Source organism: Sylvia atricapilla, chromosome 3, assembly GCF_009819655.1.
Source record: "Sylvia atricapilla isolate bSylAtr1 chromosome 3, bSylAtr1.pri, whole genome shotgun sequence".
Taxonomy (NCBI): Eukaryota; Metazoa; Chordata; class Aves; order Passeriformes; family Sylviidae; genus Sylvia; species Sylvia atricapilla.
In genome coordinates, this window is record NC_089142.1 from 43,258,861 (window position 1) to 43,278,498 (window position 19,638).

At 37.8% G+C, this 19,638-nt stretch overlaps 1 protein-coding gene across 2 annotated transcripts in view; it reads right to left on the minus strand.

Moving 5' to 3' along the window:
* PREP (prolyl endopeptidase) overlaps positions 1-19,638 on the minus strand; it is an 88,474-nt gene that overhangs the window by 22,674 nt on the left and 46,162 nt on the right. For both annotated transcript variants that reach the window (XM_066315191.1, XM_066315193.1), the window contains exons 9-10: positions 16,872-17,069; positions 13,979-14,082 (exon numbers count right to left, since the gene is read on the minus strand). In XM_066315191.1, the coding sequence (XP_066171288.1) occupies positions 13,979-14,082; positions 16,872-17,069 (302 nt within the window). The remainder of the gene's footprint in view (positions 1-13,978; positions 14,083-16,871; positions 17,070-19,638) is intronic.

Sequence of the window (19,638 nt, forward strand, 5' to 3'; positions counted from 1 at the left end):
ACTTTTAAGTCACTCTTTTCTAGGTAAGTTAAAAGATAACCCCCTTATATAAAGCCTTAGTGGTAAATGGGATCCAGTAAGACCTCCCCATACCCTCTACTTCTGCAACCAGAGAGGCTTCTTGCCTCTTCTGTTTATCCTTTGCCCCTTTCAGTGCAATCTCAAGAGCTTCCTGCAGCAGAGTAATTAGTATTTGCCAAGTACAGTTATTTCTTTTCTTTCATCAATTTTCCTTGAAGACTTAGGGTACAGTGCAGAGACATATATGAGAGAGATAAATTTACCTTTTCATTTAAATATACACTGTAGTAATGTTGAACAGAAAAATGTCCCAGGGGCCTCTGTAAGTTACAGTCTCTTTTCTGAATTACCTCTGTGTTTATGCATTCAGGAAATGTATTACTGTGTAGTATAGCCTGAGACAAGCAAAGGGGTGTCTTGATGGAAGAGGCACACCGTTATTGTTAAAATCATAAACAACAGCTGCTGGCTAGTCCATTTTTTTCATTAAATCAAGCTTTACTTCACTGAGTGGACTGCTCTGACAAGAGACAACTCATTGGAGTAGTGAGTAGGTATTAGAAAGTAAACACTACTCATTTTCATCATGATGGAAATAATTTCAAATTGTAATGAGAAACAATCTAAGAACAAAAATGTAGAGACAACTTACCATGGGGTAAGCAAGAGGGAGAACTTACTTCTTCCAAGGTACTTCACAATAACTATTCTTATTTATGGTTTTATGATGTGGTAGATGCACACACCTAATCCAATGTCCTGAGGGATACATTCACTCAAACTAGCTAGTAACTAGCTAACTAACATTCACTACTAACTAATTCACCTTTGCTGTTTTTCACTCCATCTTGCTTCAAACTTGGATGGTCATCTCAACATAGCCTCACTGTTGAGTGTTTACAAGCCTCAGGAAAATGACACAACTGCTACTGGATTTTCTCCCTAATGTAGGGGCATCTACACAGTTCAGGGTGCTCAAATACCGAAAAATTCTCACATAGAGAAAATTCAGTCTTGACAATGGGGATATCAAGTGTCAGCTTGTGTTAGAGCCTCAAGAGAATCCATGCATTTGCTTACATGGCCAAGAAGCCTTCTTCATGACTTTCCAAGGCCAGGAATTTTAAGAGGGCTCTGCTCTCTCTTCCTTAGAGAATTGTACCATATTTACAGATGACAAGTGGGCTGCACAAAATCAGAAGCACTATAAATCGCTAAACACCCTCAAAAATTCTGCATGTGGCTAGAATATTAAAAATTCATTCATGCTTTTTGGTTTGAAAGAATAGAGAGATCTTCTATATCAGACAGTGCATGGTTCCAAAGCAGTTCCAAATCACCTTCCTGTGAATATTTATTTCAAAGTACTAACTGGTCATTAAAAGTATTGTGAAGCAGTTCCATATGCATTTTCTCACTCAAATTGTAGCTACATATAATTTACTTTCTGAGACAAACTTGAATTTTAAGTTACTCATTTGCGCCCCTAAATGATTAAAAAAAATCCACCAAAATGGTAGCAGAAGGGGGAAAATCCCTTGAGAATGGTCAAGGAAAAACTAATGCCCTGCAAAATATCTGGGGTGCTATCTTAGAAAAAATAATTCTAAGGTTCAGATGCTATTGATTTCAACAGTTTCCTGTGGAGACAGTACTATTGTTTTCAGATTTGTAGTAGTAATTTGTACATTGAAGAAAAACCACTCACTGGGTAGCAAGAAGCAGAAGAGAAGTATGAGTTTTCATTCATTGTTGTAACAATGCTTAGGGGAAAAAATATTTCAAATCTAATATAAAGAGACTAATATAATATTCCAGACAGATGCCAAAACCAAGACTTTGAAGGGACTTCATACCAGGAACAGTAAGGAGTGTACTGAAGCATCCTTGCAATACTCTTGGAACAGGGCAGAGAAAATAGAGTAATAAAAGAGGAACTTTTTTTCTTTTAAAGCCCTAAGACTAAGGACAGTTTGCAGCAATCTTTCCTTTCTTAGGCAAAACATGAACAAGACAGCAAAAGCCAGTAAACTTGTATCAAACATTTTGTAATCCACAACTAATAATCACCTCTTAATAAATCAACAGATCAAATTTCTAATGATGCCAGATCAACGAGAATGAGTGCTATCAGCTCAAAAACCACCAGTAAGCAGAAAGTCAGGGATGTTCTTACTGGTAAAATACAACTCCCTGATTTCAGGCATTATGCTTTGAGGCTTTGAAGCTTTTCTGCATCCACACTATTTTTAGCTGTTAGCAGGGATCTCTGTACACTGGTACTTTCAAAAATAATTGACAAATTGGGTGAAAAGCAAGTGGTTCAGGGAATTGTCAGGGAGAATTTATGTAGCAATTTTTCCCTGTCTGTGAGAATAAAAGCTGGAACTACAGAAATCATCTCTTTCTTTATATCATTCATCTACACAGTTGAAACACTAGTTACTGTGAATAATAATAGTTCTTAGAGGCTTCCCTTTTCCCATAAATCTTCTGGGAGATAACTCAAGGACAGAGCAGAAATAATTAATCTAAGGGAAGATAATGTTTTATCAGTACTTCTGAGCAGTGTTGATAAAATCAAATCAACTGCTAAATGAAGATGCAGACTAGATTACCATTAATAAAATTGCACACAGATGAATTTGTGATGCATCATAAGCAGACAAAAGCCCAGAGAAAATTAGTGACTGACATGTTTCTGGGCAGAAAGTGAACTGAAAAAGAACTGTATTTCTTTCTTTCTCTCCAAAATTGTTCTTTCAGAATGCCCCAGGATTTTGTGATTTTTAAGTTTTTACTACTTCAGTTCTAATACTGAGGACAAATAAGAGACATCTGCAGAAAAATTCCACTCATGTCTTCCACTTACACAAGTTCACAACTTTGTATCTCCAGATACTTATCAAAGGACTTTATGTTTAGCTTGTCTTTTCAGCAGTGAATCCATTTAAAGAAAAAACAACCCACCAAATCTGTTGACAAAGCTATTGACTAAGCATTTTAAGGTCTGCTTTACTGTTAATAGTGTGTTTTTTTCTGTGTTCAGTATAAGTGGAGACTATGCCCTTCAAAGTGGCCAGCAGTACCAGTGTATTACTAAGAGGTGTGATTGTGCAACTGAACACTGATAACAGAGGGTCTCCAAAATCTCCTCATTACTATTTGGCAAAAAAATTATTTTCTCAGTATAAACTGAACTGGTCATAACTACTGTATGATCATCTGGGTTAATATGTATCCTTTTCTAAGGCAATCATGCTCACAGAGAATGCAAGAGCTGTAATTTTAGGTTACAAGATTTGCTATGATTTGCTTCCCTTTCCCCCTTTCAATAGCCGAGTCTGCTCCAAGACTCGTGGCCACACAGACTCAAACATTTGCAGAAGTTTTCATCTTACATATGTCTATGTAAGATCTCACCAACATCTGAAATTATTGTTTTCCACTTTCAACTCTATTAATCTGTTTTCCACCATGATGATGAATGTTAATTAACAGCAACAAAACCTCTAATCCACCAAGCAGTTTTGACGCTTGATGAAGACAATAAGTATAATTTTATTGGGCTGCAGTGATTACGTATGTGTATATATACATATCAGGAGTTTATCTGCATTTTTTACCAGTTCTAATTTGGTTTTGTCTCCTTTAGGTAGTTAATGGCATAGCCATCATTATTAATCTTCCAAATGTAATTTATTTCTCTGTTCTGCTTCAAGCTGTGGTTGGTAAGGGCCCTGTGATGGTCTGCATTTCCATGCTGTCCAGCACACTGCTGAATGTGGTTCATGATAAAGCCTCGTAAGTCCTGCAATAACCAAGTAAATAAAGGAGCAACAACCTGCTAATTTGTTCTCTGCTGGCTGCCCCACCTCCTTAAACTTCTTTGTAACAGTTGAATGTCAAGGCTAATAAAAAACTGCATAAACTAGCTATGAACTTTTGTGTGCCTAGAGGCCTGCAACTCTGAAACACAAACCTCCCAGCTCTGCCAGAGCCACGTCTATTCTGAAAGCTTTCCAGTTCCCCAGTTGCCTACAGGGACACTGTTCAGAATGAGAGATGCATCCACGGTAAAGTATTTAAATGAGAGTATGGAGCTGTGGTGAGGCTTAATTGCTAACAGGAAACACTGACACACTGCAGAAAAGAGGGCACAAGGGAGTGCTTTTTGGAAGGAGTAGTAACAAACTCAAGGCAAAACTACCTTAAATAGTAAAATGCAATCCAAAAAGGCCAGAAATACAACAAACTATAACCTGACAGATGCAATCACATAAAGAATAGCAAACAGCTCACTAAAAAGTAATTTAGAAAAGTATCTTGGAGTTGTAGACATGCCAAACTGAACTTGAACAATGAATTGTTAGGGAAAAGGCAAACCCTATATGAGGACATATAGATGAAGTCTCACACACAAGGAGTTATGAAGTAACCCCTCCTGTTGCATTCAGATTTGCAAAGCCTCAGCTGGAATGCTTGTTCAGCTGAAATCATGGCACACCATATGCTGAGCAACTAAACAGACTCCAGAAAGAGGATTAGGGATAGGAGGCCAGGAAATACAATCTACTAAGAGAAAATCAACAGAGTGCAGATTTTTCTTCTGTTTTTATAGGTTTTAGTCTAAAGGAAAATAAAATTGAGGGACACACAGTGATAGTTTTGAAATGTGCAGCAGTTGAGTGTTACTGGAAGAGAAGCAATTGCCTTCCACAGCAGTGAGGGACACAAAGCAACACATTTCAAACTCAAGAAGGGAATTCAGGTGAGACCTTTAGGTGGTGTACCCCTAATTCCCTGAAAATGCTTTTTAACAATTAACTCACTGAGAACCTGGGACAGATTGCCTAGGGAGTGTGAACACTTTTAAACACAAGCCAGACAGAAACCAGGCAGGAACGGTACAGGCAGAAGCAACCTGCCATAGCGCCCATGACAGATCAGTCATGCCCATGTCACCACTACATCCAAACACATTCAGGGCACTTTCTTCCTTTTCTCAGTCTTTTTGCTCCTTGTTTATTACAGCAGCTCTGCTACAGGTTTTTCTGTTCACAGCAGAACAGCCACCTGTTGGGCAGTAGAAGCTGGTTCATCTCTCCTTGCAGGAAAAGCCAGTATCCTACCTCTTGGGACTCCAATGGATTAGATGAGCTTCTGAGATTGTTCTTACACAGATTTTATATGATTTCAAGAAGAGAAGCTTCAAAAGCAGAAATGGAGAAGACAGAACAAGTGCCTTCCTTCTCACTGCCTTTTGTCTTTCATAAAACCATGACTGAGAAATGTGAAGCCCATCCAAGGAGTTTACATATATAACAAAATTTACAGGAAGAGCTGGTGAGAACAGAGATATATTAAAAAATCCATGACTTGCATTACGGATCTGTATTAGTTAAACTTGAGAAAGAGGTTTAAAAATTTAAGTATAAAACATTTACATGTTAAAACCAAAGAAAACATTTTTTAAACTTGCCCATATGTATAATACAGCAAATACCTATTAACAGAGTGCTCAATTTGTTACTTTCAAGTAATATGAGCTTCACTAACAAATAAATTACTATAATTGCTACTGTTCTGGAAATCTCTTTGAATTTAAACACTGTCCTGTGGCACAGACGTATCTAGGTGTATAACTCTTACCAAGAGTAAATCCCCTTCCTTGGAAACTTAATGACTATCAAATGCACTTACACGATACTGCTAGTACAGCAGTGAAAAATACAAGCAGAAAAGTCTGTTTTTCTTGGTGGGCTGGTGTGTCCCTGCTAGGTCAGTGACTCGACTGCTGGCCTAGGCCAGTGATGACTGACAACTGCAATCATCTAACCATCTTTTGCCAGCTGTGTGAATGAAACTCCTGATTGTGGTCCCAGAGCAATCTGTCCTCACTGCAGCATTATCATCACAATTAAACCCTCCCCCCCAGCCAGGCTCCATGAGGCAAAATGATGGGTGGGCAGATGGATAGAAATATTCCCATTCTGCAGAGGAGCACTCTCATTCTGAACAATGCTGGCATGCCAAAGTTTGACATTTATCCTCTTAGTGAGAAAAGGGGCAGCTATTGCTTTTTTCTTTCAGTAGAGGACTATGCTGAAATTTCCCATTTTCATGACTACTTGTTTTAAGCAAGAATTAAATAGCTATAAAGAGGCTTAAGAGCTTTTTTTTTTTTTTTGTGGAAGCATTCTGTGTTTGACCCTCCACCATGGATGGTATTGGCCATTCAATCTGCACTATACAAGACACACAAACACCATAATGATCAAAAGACTGTGTGCTGTCAGCCTTTATTACTATTGGACATATCAAGAGGGGGGCTTTTTATTGATGCTGAAATATTTGTGCAAGATTTTAATAACTGTCTTGATTAAGTTTACAATCCACATCTGAAAACTCAACTCTGAGGATCAACAAACCATTGCCATTAGAACAGCAAACCATATCCCTAGAGCAACACCTCATCAATGTGAAACCATGGACAAATTTCATTCTGAATGTTTCTGTTCCTGTAGAATGAAGCTAATAATATTCACTGCCTTTGAGAAATAACACTGATAAGCCTATACAAATGGGAGAAGAAAAGTTGGAAGTAGATTCCCACTGAGGAACATTAAATAGAATTCTTATTTATCCTGCAAATAAGAGAGTTAATTAAAATAGCAATGTGTTCATGCTTAATTACTGGAGGTGAGTTCAATCAGAGGAGCGAATATGAAAGCTGGAGGAAAAATCGAAGGGAAGAAATTCTTCAGTGACTTGTGTAGAAAGAAGACAAACCCCAAGTATTTTTATTACAACATTATCATTTTAGTACCTCTGTATCAGCAAAGAATCTACCTACTGAAGTTCCTGAAAACTTCAACATGTTCATTTGAGGAGTGAATGACTTTTTAAATCTCCTTGATGGCAAAAGGTATTTTCCTATTTACTGTAAAAATCAAAACTATTTTTTATTTACAATCAACAATGCAATTATTTAAGACATGTGAGGCAATCAATCCTTTAAGTTCCACTACTATTGCTTAAGCTCTTGTTTAAAACTCCTGTGTGCAAAAAGGAACTCACTACATTACATTTAATGGTTACAGGTGTGTTTCAGTCTGTGTTATTTTGCCTTGTGTTTTAAGGAATTCTGAGAAAGAAATGGAGTGTGGAATGCAGCACGGGATTGAGTAAGCCAACGAACATGTCCCTTCACTAGGAAAGTGGAAAACAAACCACTGCAAGTTCAAACAAAAGGTGCAAGAAAGTATTTAAAAATGAGCTTTTGTAAAACTACTAAGCAATAACGTCTCTTGTAGGACTGAAACAAATGAACTTTTTATCAAGTCTAGAGCATGAAGGTTCTACAGATGCTTCCATTTTAAGAAACTCTCCAACTCCCTGCACACTCAGCAGAAAAATAAACAATTTACTATCAAAAGCTTGGAACAAGTGAATCACAAAGCCTATATGACAATACAAATGAACACAGAGAGCATTTTAAAAAAATATTTAAGTATTATTCCCCACATTGTGTGGTCAGTAGTGCACTAATTCTTCCTAAGAGCAGTTTTGCACTCCCCTCCATCCCAAACCACATTTCCATAGTTCTGCATTCTGCTGAACAAAAGCTCCCAACTCCCTAAACTATGCATCAATCCCCAGTGGTATATAAGAAGGGGATAGAGCAAATCCAGAAATTTAGACCTTAAAATAGGATTTCAACTGGATTGGTGAAGAAAGCAATGCAAAGTCTATCACTTCATCCTCTTATTTGGAATAGAGAGATGTGTTTCCTACTGCAGATACCTAGGGAATATCAGGACTGCATTGGATGGGCTACTTAAATTAAAATGGATGTAGAGCCAACTGCTATTCTGCTACTCCAGCACATGGATTTCAAAGTTCAAGAGCATTTAAGGTCATTCATAAGAAATCCATCTCTTGATACTCTATCGAGATGTAAAGTCCTTGATTCTGACAATTTCCTCCCGTAAAAAAGAGTGTAATGTGGCTGCAAATATGCAACATATTTAATATACAATCTGTTGGCCTCCAAGAACTACCAGAGTCTTTAAACTAAATATTTTCAGTTAGTGTCTCTTCACTGACCTCCAATTAGAAGAGATAATGGCAGACTAATGTGGTGTTTGTAACAAACACATGCCAAGGGTGTAAGATATTACATTCACACAGGCAAACCGCCAATGCTGTCACAGTTGTCACTGGGATTTTGTTGAAGTCCTCCAGAGTGAGACTGGTGCCTTGTGCCAAAACACTAGGTGAGATCAGAGCCAAAGCCTTCAAGCTCCTTCCTGGGAGCTATGAAAGAAATGGCTCAAAACTTATTTCCCCTCTGCAAGACAGCAAGTGTCTGCCATACTGTGGCAAGCACTAAAACTGTGGTCTTTGTCACATTCCTTCTCTCCCCAGTATTTCATGGAATCACAGAATATGCTTAGTTGGAAGAGACCCACAAGGATCAACTCCCACTCCTGGCCCTGCACAGGACTATCCCCAAGAGTCACGCCATGTGCCTGAAAGTATTGTCCAAACACTTCTTGAACTCATTTTCTTCCTTACTGCAATACAAAACCTCAAGGATATAAAAGGAATAAAATAGAAACAAACAACAATAAGCAACTTGTTTTCCCCAAGCATTAATTCTATCCTCCCATCCCAAGAGATCAAGGCAGGACTCAAACCCCAAATATTGTAAGAAGAAAGAAAGTCCAACTCTTCAAAAAATCAACTCCTTTTTGGTTATGATAGAGTCTTAGAAGAGGGATGAAAATGATGCCAAAATTACTTATTCCTCTGCAGAAAAGAAGAAAATTATTTGTCTCTGCTCAGAATGAGTTGAAAGTACATGCCTTTAGTTCTCTGGTACGAGAGTGCTTTATCTCAGCAGACAGATTCAAAGCTACTGAATTACATTCTCTCCAGTTTACAATGATCTATTAATATAGAAAGTTACACTCAGAGTTCTGGTCAATGGGATTGGCATTTGGGCTGGCACTGCATTTGCTTACTTATTCAGCAAAATGGACAGTGGGATTGGGAGTCTCCTCAGCAAGTTTGCTGATCTCAAGCTGTGCAGTGCAGTGGACATGCTGGAGGGTAGGAATATCAACTAGAGGGACCTTGGAAGGCTTTAGAGGTGGGACAGTGTGAGCGTCATGAAATTCAACAAGGCTAAGTGCAATCTCCTGCACTTGGATCAAGACAATCCCAAGCAAAAATACAAGCTGGCTAGAAATGGACTGAGAGCAGCCCCTGAGGAGAAATACTTGGGGATGTTGGCTGACAAGACACTCAACATGTCTCAGCAATGTGCATTCAACAGCTCAGAAAGCCAACTGTGTCCAGGCCTGCATTAAAAGAAGCACAGCCAGCAGGTCACCACTCTGGTGAGGCCCCACCTGGAGCACTGCAGCCAACTCTGGGGTGCATAACATATGCAGGACACTGACCTGTCAGAGCAGGCCCAGAGGGGGACATAGAACAGCTCTGATAGAAGATCAGAGGGCTGGAGCACCCCTCCTATGAAGACACGCTGAGAAAGCTGGGGTTGTTCAGGCTGGAGAAGGCTCTGGGGTAGCCTAATTGTGGTCTTCCAGGACGTAAGAGGGGCCTATAAAAGCTGGAGAGGAACTTTTTACAAGGGCATATTGCAACAGAACAAAAGGAAATGAGTTTCAACTGCAGGAGGGAGGGTCTAGATGAGAGGTTATGAATAAATTCTTTACTGTGAGGGTTGTGAGGCACTGGAACAGGTTGCCCAGGGAAGATGTGGAGATGCACAGTTCTTGGAAGTGTTCAGAGCCAGGATGGATGGGACTTTGAGCAACTTGGTCTAGTATAAGATGTCTCTGCCCATGGCAGTGGGGTTGGAACTAGATGATATGTGAAATCCCTTCCAACTCAAATCATTCTTTGATTCTATGATACATACATGGGTAATGGGAAAAAATAACGTTAGGACCATCTCTATAACCACACTCAAAAAACCAGAGACAATTATAGTATTGGCTCTTGCATTGCTTAGCAGGTTAAGCTTACTACAGTTTTCAGAGGACACTGCTTTCCTCTGTTATTTTTATATTAATGAGGGAATCTAATGCTCATGGAATGATACCACCAGCAACAGCAAGATCCAGGAATAGCATGGGCAGGTGCTGTGCACAAGTTTCTCTGCCAATCAGTCTCCAGCCTGACTCATCTTCTCTCAGTGTTGTATTTTCCTGAAGCAGAGATTAATCACTGTGCCAAACTGTATGCTGTCAAGTTCCATTTGGAATGACTGTAGACAAATTTTCCCTATCACTGCCTCGTAACTTGAAATCAGTACTGCAAGGACTTGGTGCTGGGAGTGAAAAACTGAGCAAGAAAAAAAATTCTCACAAAAATTACTTCACCTGCAAAAGTAATTTCTGCAAAAGAAAGGTGGAAACTCGTTCCAGCCCAAAGAGATACCTTTTTTAAGACCTGTGGTTCTTCAACTGTGCTGCAATATCTGAACAGCAGCTGCTTTTTAAATCAAACCAAGTTGTGTTATGAATTTCACCTTCTGGGAGAGCTAATCCAAAGTGCATCTGCCAGCAGCAACATCTATTTTTGGTTCATCTCAAAGTATTTTAAGTACTGGAGGGTATTCAAAGAATGGTAAAAGGAGCCAATCAACATTTTTATTGTTGCAATTTTAACACTTAAAAGCCCACACATAGCCTAAAAGTAGGTGAGCTGTGAGCCACACCAGAAGACCGTTTATCCCTGATTAAGTGTCACTTTGAGGTGCTAACATGGAGAGGCATATAAGAACACAGTTGGCAACTTTACAGAGATAAAATAAAGGCTTTTTATTTAAAGCAACAGTTGAGTTATTAACACAGTAAACATCTTAAGGCAAGTGCTGTTTTTAAGTTCCTGTAAAAGTGTTTTTTCCTTCTGGGGAAAAAGCCCACCCCAGGCTATTTCCTGAAAAAGTTTGTCATTGTGATAGATGGAAGTACGCAGGGAAGCAAAACCAAATTTCAAGAAGTGCTTGGCAGAGGAAGAGTAATTAATGCAACTTAATGTATCATTTAACAAAAGCAGCTGGGATAAATTTTTGATTGTGGCAAGCATTTTAAACAGTTTGATTTTTTCATGATCATCAGAGAGTCCTTCAAGGTAAGGGCATAAGCACGAGCTAAAGCATAATAAATTGGCCTATGTACTTGCAGGATGTCATATGGAGCCAATAACTTACAAATATGCTCTCAACCTTGTGTAAAAGTCAGGTATGTTGAAATTATTCTCCCTTCAGTGCAAGTTGGCTGTTATGTTCTTAATTTGGACTGTGAACATGTAAGATCTTAACCCTAGGTACAAAAACAGCAGCAGGTCTACCACAAATTTTCTTAGTAGTAGTAGTAAACTTTATCACTAGTCCACCCTTGCACTTTACAATGTATACCAAATACTGTATGTAGATTGGATTCAAAAGGCCAAAAAACAGGCACTGGGGCAGTTTTTCAATTGCCATTACTTCAGGTTTCATATACACATGACACCTTACATTTCAGTTCAAATCTTGACCCAGTTGTATTTAAAGACTGTTAAAGAACGAGTCATTACAGTTTCATATATGCTACACAGCAAAGCTGGGAAGACTGCTATTATTAGTAAGTATTTCTTCAGGTATATGAGAATAAAAAAGGAACCTTGGCAGGAGACTTGCCGAAGTCATGAAAGACATGGATTAGGCCAGTCAGCAACATTATCCTTTACTACATAGTAATTCTGATGGAAATTAAAATTATTAAATAGATTCTGCAGCATTGTTCATTCTCCTGTAATAATCAGGGTTTGCCTACTTTCAGTATATTTCTTGCATTCTTATTTTTGATTTTTTTTCCACATTCCCTGCAATGTTGCCTATGTTTTGAAATGGCTATATATTCATCTAGGTTGACTGCCATTTATACCCTGCTTTGCTACCCTTCCATCCCCTTCACCTCCTCCAAGCAGAAGCACCATCAAGGGTCAAAGTGGGACCACACAAATGGAAACAGAGACTGGAGTCCATCTCACCTATGCAGCACTGACAGGCTTAGTTACTACAAACTTGAGCAGGCAGTCCCAGTCCTGGCCTTGACAAACAGCCTTTTTCATAGCTCAGCTGAGACTTCTCCATGGAATGAAAGATATCAAATACTAATTTCCAAGAGGTTGCCATACCAAGATCATTTGCTGGAATAAGGCAAAACTGGATGACTGGTGAGCCAAGAGCGCTCTTTGTAAGCACTGATCCCAGTGTAACTACACAGGTCACATATCCCTAGAGCTGGAACTGAGCATGAGCTGAGTAAGGAGAAAACCAGAAACACTGATACTGACTTCCACCACATTACAGCCTAGCAGTGAATCTCTGCCAGTGCTTTACAAAGTGAAGGTTTCCAAGGGCCTAGCAACAGCATGCTTCCTCCTTGAAATTATTTATATTAGTGTTCTATTTTACCTTAATTTAGCATGTAATTGATTTAAGTATAAAACAAGATTTTATTTTTCCAGACATTTATTTTATAAAATTTGATTTACTAGAAAAATACATTATTTCTAATTTACAGCAATCTCTTCTATACCCTTTTTAATTACATGGGTATTTGTTTCATTATTATCCTTCTGGGTTTGATGGAAGCATTGCAATTGTACCAAGTTCTTTCCTAAAGAGAATGTAGTTTTCTTTTCCTTATCCAGCTCACTCCACCCTGAAGTTATCCTGAGGAAGTCCCTTAATGACTTTGAGTGAAGCAGCAAAAATGCATTCTCTGTGAGAACATTTCCAGCAAATTGTTCTCTACCGCACTCTTATTTCTGTCTGGAGATGCAGAGACAAACAGATAGGCCTGTTTACAACCACCTCATGTACACATACTACTGTCTTTATGCTTTTAGAGAATATGCCTTGTGCATGTCTCAGAGGCAAAATAAAAAATAAGATATTAAGAGACGTATCTAATCTCTTTTCAAAGACTCCAAGCCATGCTGTCACATGGCTTCATGATGCTTACTTTCTACATAATTTCACCATTTTTCAGGCTAAGCTTATTTAAGTTCCACTTTTAGCACTAGATTTTGTTATGCCTTTCTCTATAGAAAGAAGAGGCCTCTATTTCATTCTTACTCTTAGTCAGAAGATGAAAAAATCATACATATAAAAGATTGGATCCACCCTCCAGTAATTATTCTATAAATTGCAGGTCTTAAATATGCTAAGCATCCCAATGTAATGACTGTTTTTCTAGACCCCTAATGATTTGGTTGAATCACCATCCCTGGACGCTTTTAAAAGACAAGATGGGCACTTAGTGACCGTTTAGTGATGGACTTGGCAATATTAGACTCATGATTGGATTTGCTCTTAAAAGGTCTTTTTTAACCTAAATGATTCTGTAATTTCAACAAATTTCCATGAACTCTCTTTAGAAACTCTCTTTAGAAGTTCCATAAATGTCTTAAAAGTCCTGACCAGGGCAGAGTATTTTATCAGGGTTTTACCAAAGCTGTGTTTAGTGGAAAGATCACTTACTACTTAAAATGTATATTTTGTATAGTCTTTTTAGTCACAATATTTGTTATGAGGTCAAAGCAGTTGTTATGAAGAACCCTGCATTTTCCTGAACCTGTTCCATATAATCTGTAGCTTACACTGTTTTCCACTGAAGTAATTTCTCTTAACTTTATAAACCTTGAATTTAGCTAATACTTACATGCCTTCACTATGCATAATAGGCACCTCCACGCTACTGCACTGAGGTACTTATCCGAGCCTTCTGAGCACCTACAATAACATTTCAGTTCAAAACCAAACCAAAGCATGGTTATAAAGCAAGTCTCCTCACCAAAAGCCAAGTCCAATTGTCTTGAGCTCTTGCATAGGTGATTAGAGCAAGACAGCAGGGTTCATGTTTATTACCTGAATTGTCTGGTAAACCGAAGGATCAAATCCTTTAACAGTCACTTCTCGGAAAACTCTTGGCTCCAGTTCCTCTTTGGTCAGATCACAGTGATATATAATACCTAAAATATAGAATACAATGCAAGTTTGTCAGCTTAGTATACATCCATCATTAAAAAGATGCCAGTTTAGGCACTGCGATGAAGTCATGAATGGTAAAGGTAATTTGGCAAAGTGAAAAACAGTCGTTCTGGACATATTTTTTAATTTATTATACAATTTAACACTTACATGTATGCATTTCATCTAGGAGGGTGCAAAGGCTTTCTGTGCAGAAAGACTAGTAATTCTCACCACTTACAAAGCCAGGGGACTTCAGCAAAACAGGGGAAAAATAATTTACCTAAAGTTAGAAAGGACTTATTGAGAACAATAATGTTGGAAGAAAGAAATGCAAAGTCAAATTTAAAACGCTCCCTTTTAGATCCACCATACTGAGAATAAATATATCAAGAATTTCACTCAGGTCAACAATCTTCTCCTTATGATAAAATATTTGAAATTAAAATTCAAATGGCCCAGATAACAGAAAGACCTAAACATCCACTTGAAATTTTGGCAGATTAGCACAGATTACCTGTGGAACTGAACAAATCTGGTCTTCAATAATTTCTTTTACATCCTGATCCTGCAGGTTTGAAGACAACTTCACTTGAGTTATACATATGATTTCAAAAAGATTGCGCACATGAGAAAATTTAGGTGTATAAACAGTGTAAAACTTCTAGTTTGCAGCAGAGGTCAAATCACAAGGAATGAAGTTATCTAGATACTATGCAGATGTGCAATTAGAATAATTTTGCATTTAAACTATAAAACGTATTTCCTGTCATTCAACCCGAATAACATTTGAGTATATGTCACACAACGTGACTAACATGTTTGCACACTGGTCAACATACTAAAACCTCCCAATATTCATGCCTGTACTACAGATACATGTGGTACATAAACTAACTTGAGTGTTAATTATTCTTTTTCTCCTTTACAACAAGCTGGTCCCTGCAAAATTTGGAACATATATTAGGGAAAAGAACACTTAAAGGTATGGCAGTAAGCACTTTACTGAGATCCTCAGTGTAATAAAGTTAACCAAGGTGGCCAGGACTTGATTGAAATACTGCTGTATTGTGTGCATTATAGACAACATTCAGGAAATAGAAGTAATTACTACAGAGGTTATAACTGTAAAAATTCATGCTGACTAAAACATAAAATAATGAGGAAACTTATCTGATACCAGGGAATTGCCTCTTTAGGTTAGTTTTATAGATTGGAAAATCAGGCAGATAGAGATTGGTAAACAAATGCAGATGTAAACTAACATTTCTGGCAACTACTAAAGCCTTTTTCTGTAACTGAATTAACAGGGGACTGAAAGTAGGACCACCCTAGTCTGCTGGGATTTTTTTTTTCATTTATCACAAAATGACTAGCAAGCCTAATCATGCTGATAGGTGCAAACCAGCATTAAGGCAGCATTTCCCATAAAGATCAGGATCCAGAAAATGCTGCGGAAGTGCAGTGTAAGGCCCTCCAGGCAGCAACAGCAGAGCAGCTGTTTGACACACAGGCAGCTGCCCAAGATGGGTAACGTCTGTCTAACACTGCACACAGAGCAGGCAGAATTGCCACATCTTAGCAAACCACATGATGAAGAATAAGCACAGTCACGGACTGCATTTCCAGAGCAAATCCACCTAGTGTTACAATAACGTGTGATTCAAACCCTGCTACTGCATCTCTTGTTCTGTTGTATTTTTAGTGTATTTTAGCAGTTAATATAAAAAAAATTGTAATATTTTAAACTGTTTTGCTGGTGCTGAATAAATGCCCAATGCCAGACTGGTCACCTAAGCATCTGACTGGAGTGGACAGCAGGGATAATCGTATTTTTCAGGGAATAACAAAAATTATTTTTTGGTGTCAACACATATGGGTTTAAAACTGCTTTATTCATTATTTGATACATTATGTTTATTATCACTTTTGTTGTAGTTATTAAACAGGAGTATGTTTCTCATTAAAAAATTTATTTCTCATTAGGAAAAAAAAGAATAGTCCAACTTAATACAGGAGCAAATTATATTGATTTTCAATAGTAAAGTAGGAATATCCAGGTTAACCAAGGATCATACCCATAGCTCTTGCACAATTATTCCACTGATGAGGTGAACAGAGGTTGCACACAAACTAAAAAGTATCCATAAACCTACCTAAAAATTACATCTCTAGTCTGCTTTCCTCATTCTCTCCTTATGCTCATGCAGCCTACCTACATTTCTTATGTCCCTTTTTCCTTCCAGATTCCAGGTCACTCTGCCCCAGTTAACAGAGCTACGCCATAGTGAATTCTTTGTAGATGTTAAGCAAATGAATGAAAAGGAGAAAAATAATCTGCCCAAGCAACCAGCAGGCAGTGAGAGCAGCTATTGCTGGCCAGCTGGAAATCCATAGGCTAAAACAGACCCGGGCTCTTCCCCTACACATTTTTAGCAGCTGCAGACTCTACTGGCTCAGCTGAGATGAATGGTGCAGGCCTGTAAAACTGGCAACTTCTGGCCCACAATGTGAGTGAGGGAACTATGAACCATCAAGCTGGATGAAGTTAGAGATAAATGCAAGACTGTCCTCAAGCTACTCTCCAGCTGCAATGGCTGCAACAAACTGAATGTTTAAAATAGGAACTGAAAATAGATCATATTTCTGTTTATGTCAACAGTAAGATAATAGTCACTGCTAACATGGGGGAAGCAGTTTTATACCAATATACCAAATAACTACTAAACTACAGGAAATGAGAAAGACACTGTTCTTAGGAAAAGAAACAATATTGAGAAAAAAATCTTACCTGGAGATAAAAAGGAAGTAAACTGGTAGAATATTTCAGTGTCCTTCTTTTGGCCACTATATCCCACAATACTACCAACTTCTAGGGGAAAAGTCTTGAGATGTGCACCAGTGGCTAGGTCATGAAGCTGCAAGATATTCTTCACATCATGCAGGTAGCACAAAACCAGGAAATTGGACCTCACACAAGCAACCCATTCTGTACACCATGGAAAAGAAAAACAACAAAGCCATGAAAAATACAATTAAAAAACGTAAGAAAGAAAACAATCAGACATTCTCCAATCCTGAAATTCTTTAGCATACCTAAATGCATGCAGCAAAATTTCTGACACGCACTGCCTTTAACTCTTAAATCTTTGTAAATGAACCCAAAATAATGTCTGATATTCTCTGGAAATGCATTAACCATGCTGCTTAAAGTTAATTTATGCAAACACAAGAATAAAAAATTGCTTAATCAATATGCTTATGCATTTGGGATATTTATAGATCAATACTGCTCTTAAATATCACATACTTCAATGCATAACCAAAGCAAAACATTTATCTTTGCCAGCAATTCTCATAGAAAGTCATGAAAATCAAAACAATCATTGATTTATACTCAAAATAAACTCATAAAGAAAAAAGATGTGCTCCTGTATTGCACACTGAGGTATAGAACCTAAACATTACTATTTGTCTCGGTTCTATTGCTGAAGTAACCAGGAGACTATTCTTGTAAGCAAGCCCTACTGGGTGTAAGAAAAGGGCTATTCTGGGGTGATAGTCTCAGCATGCCATTAAAAAAAGCCCCACATGTTTATTCAAGTGGCTAATGTTGCTAAACAGTATTCTTGAGACTGTAAGGTAATAGGAGCATGATGCAGCACAGTGAACTCAATCCAGCAGCAAGATCCAGGAACAAATCCCTCTGCAGGGGTTCATTGCCTTTATGTCTCTCCTGGCAGTCCTAGTTCTAATCCCACCTTGTCTGTGCAGCTGTGCAAGAATGAGAGCTTCTGCTCCACAAAATTTTTCCCATCCTGAGTTTGTTCCTTCAAGTAATTACTAGACATATGTGAAACTTTATTTCATGGCATGGTAATTTTTCAATTGGACTTCAGAAAATTAAAACCAATTAAAATAAAATATCTGGGCTGGCAATTTCTAAAAATATCTCTGGTTCTACTGACTATCTCACTTCAATCTCTATCTCTATAGCCTGTGAAGTGTAGAAACTCTTTGGAGCTCCAGTTCACTCACGATATATCATGTAACATAGTCTCTCCTGTCACCTGTGCCATTGGCTTTACATCTCTAGTGACAATTTATTTATTTACTCATACAAACAGGAGAGAAATTCAAACACCTTAATCTTGCTCAGCATTTCTGTCATTTAAGAAATTACTTTGCAAGAAAAATATTTTAACTTCTCATCAATTCACAAATTGAATACAAGCAAGACAAAACACAAGCAAAGTTAAAAATTAAAGAAAGTACCCTGAAGGAGGTAATGTGGGACATTTTTATTTGTTTGTAAGCCTAGGTGAGGAGGTGATTCTTACTCTCTTCCAACTACATAAACACAACTTCTTCTCTGACAAGTCAGACTGGAAAGCTAAATCATGGGCAAAATACCAGTGTTGGACAATGGCTTTTTTTTTTTTTTTTTAATCTGGTGGAAGCAAAGAATGAGAAGATGGAACCAAATGAGAAAGAAATCTGAGGTAGGACTGACAGGGGTACACTGTAATGCCAAAGTAGCACTGTCAGATGGAGAGTTTAATGTGACAACACTGGAGGAAAATATGTCAGAATATAATCATGTAAAAATTGACAGAATTTTAATTTTACACCATTTTATGTTATTCACATCTTTCATGTCTCCTCAAAGTCCTATAAAACCAAATAATTTGAATTTACAGAGTTATAAAGAAGACAGTCTTATAAATGCATCTTTGCATATTCGGGTTCCAGAATAAAAGTTCTGACTTGTATGATGTGCCCCTTCCATTAAGGGCAACAAGTTTTCTTGAATTGAAGGTCAACACTCGTTATTCTGAAAGCTTCCTATATGCTTTCATATAGAGTTCAGGTCTGCTGTAATCCCCTAGAGCTCAAAGACCTTCAAATCCTTTCAGCTTGTTTCTGAAGGACCACTGAAATGTAATATTTGCCTTTCTAGACATATGAAGTCATGTTTCATAAACACCTAAATAAAGCTTTACAACTCCCCTCTTCCTGTACACCACCATTCATTTTTTTTTTTTTACCCTAAAACTTTCAAACTCACTCATGAGCTTTCAGTCTAAATTTGGGAATTTTCTAACCAAAGCTCCAGAGAACACTAACTGAAATTTCAGCCATAACCTGAAATAAGGTACAGCATAACATAACACTGTTTGTAAATTAGTAATTGATGGGTAATTTTAGCTCTAAGGTGGCGAAAACTTTTTAAATGAGGATGGAGAACATCATAAACAATGTAAATTAATAGTTCTATTCAATTACGCCTTTTTTTAATACAGAATCATTCTTCTCTGTATACACAAGCAGACTATGTAGCAATTTAAAATATTTTTTGCATTGTCACTGCACAAATTTTCCAACATTTTTACGTGGTTTATTAACACAAAATGTGAATTAAGAAGTTATCATCCCAACAGTAACACACTTTTTTTGCATGCACAATTATTGTGAATACTCTGCAATGAGTATGAGATCCCATGAACTCCGCTGGTATTCTCAGCAACATCTATAATTAAAATGTCCAGTTTTACTCT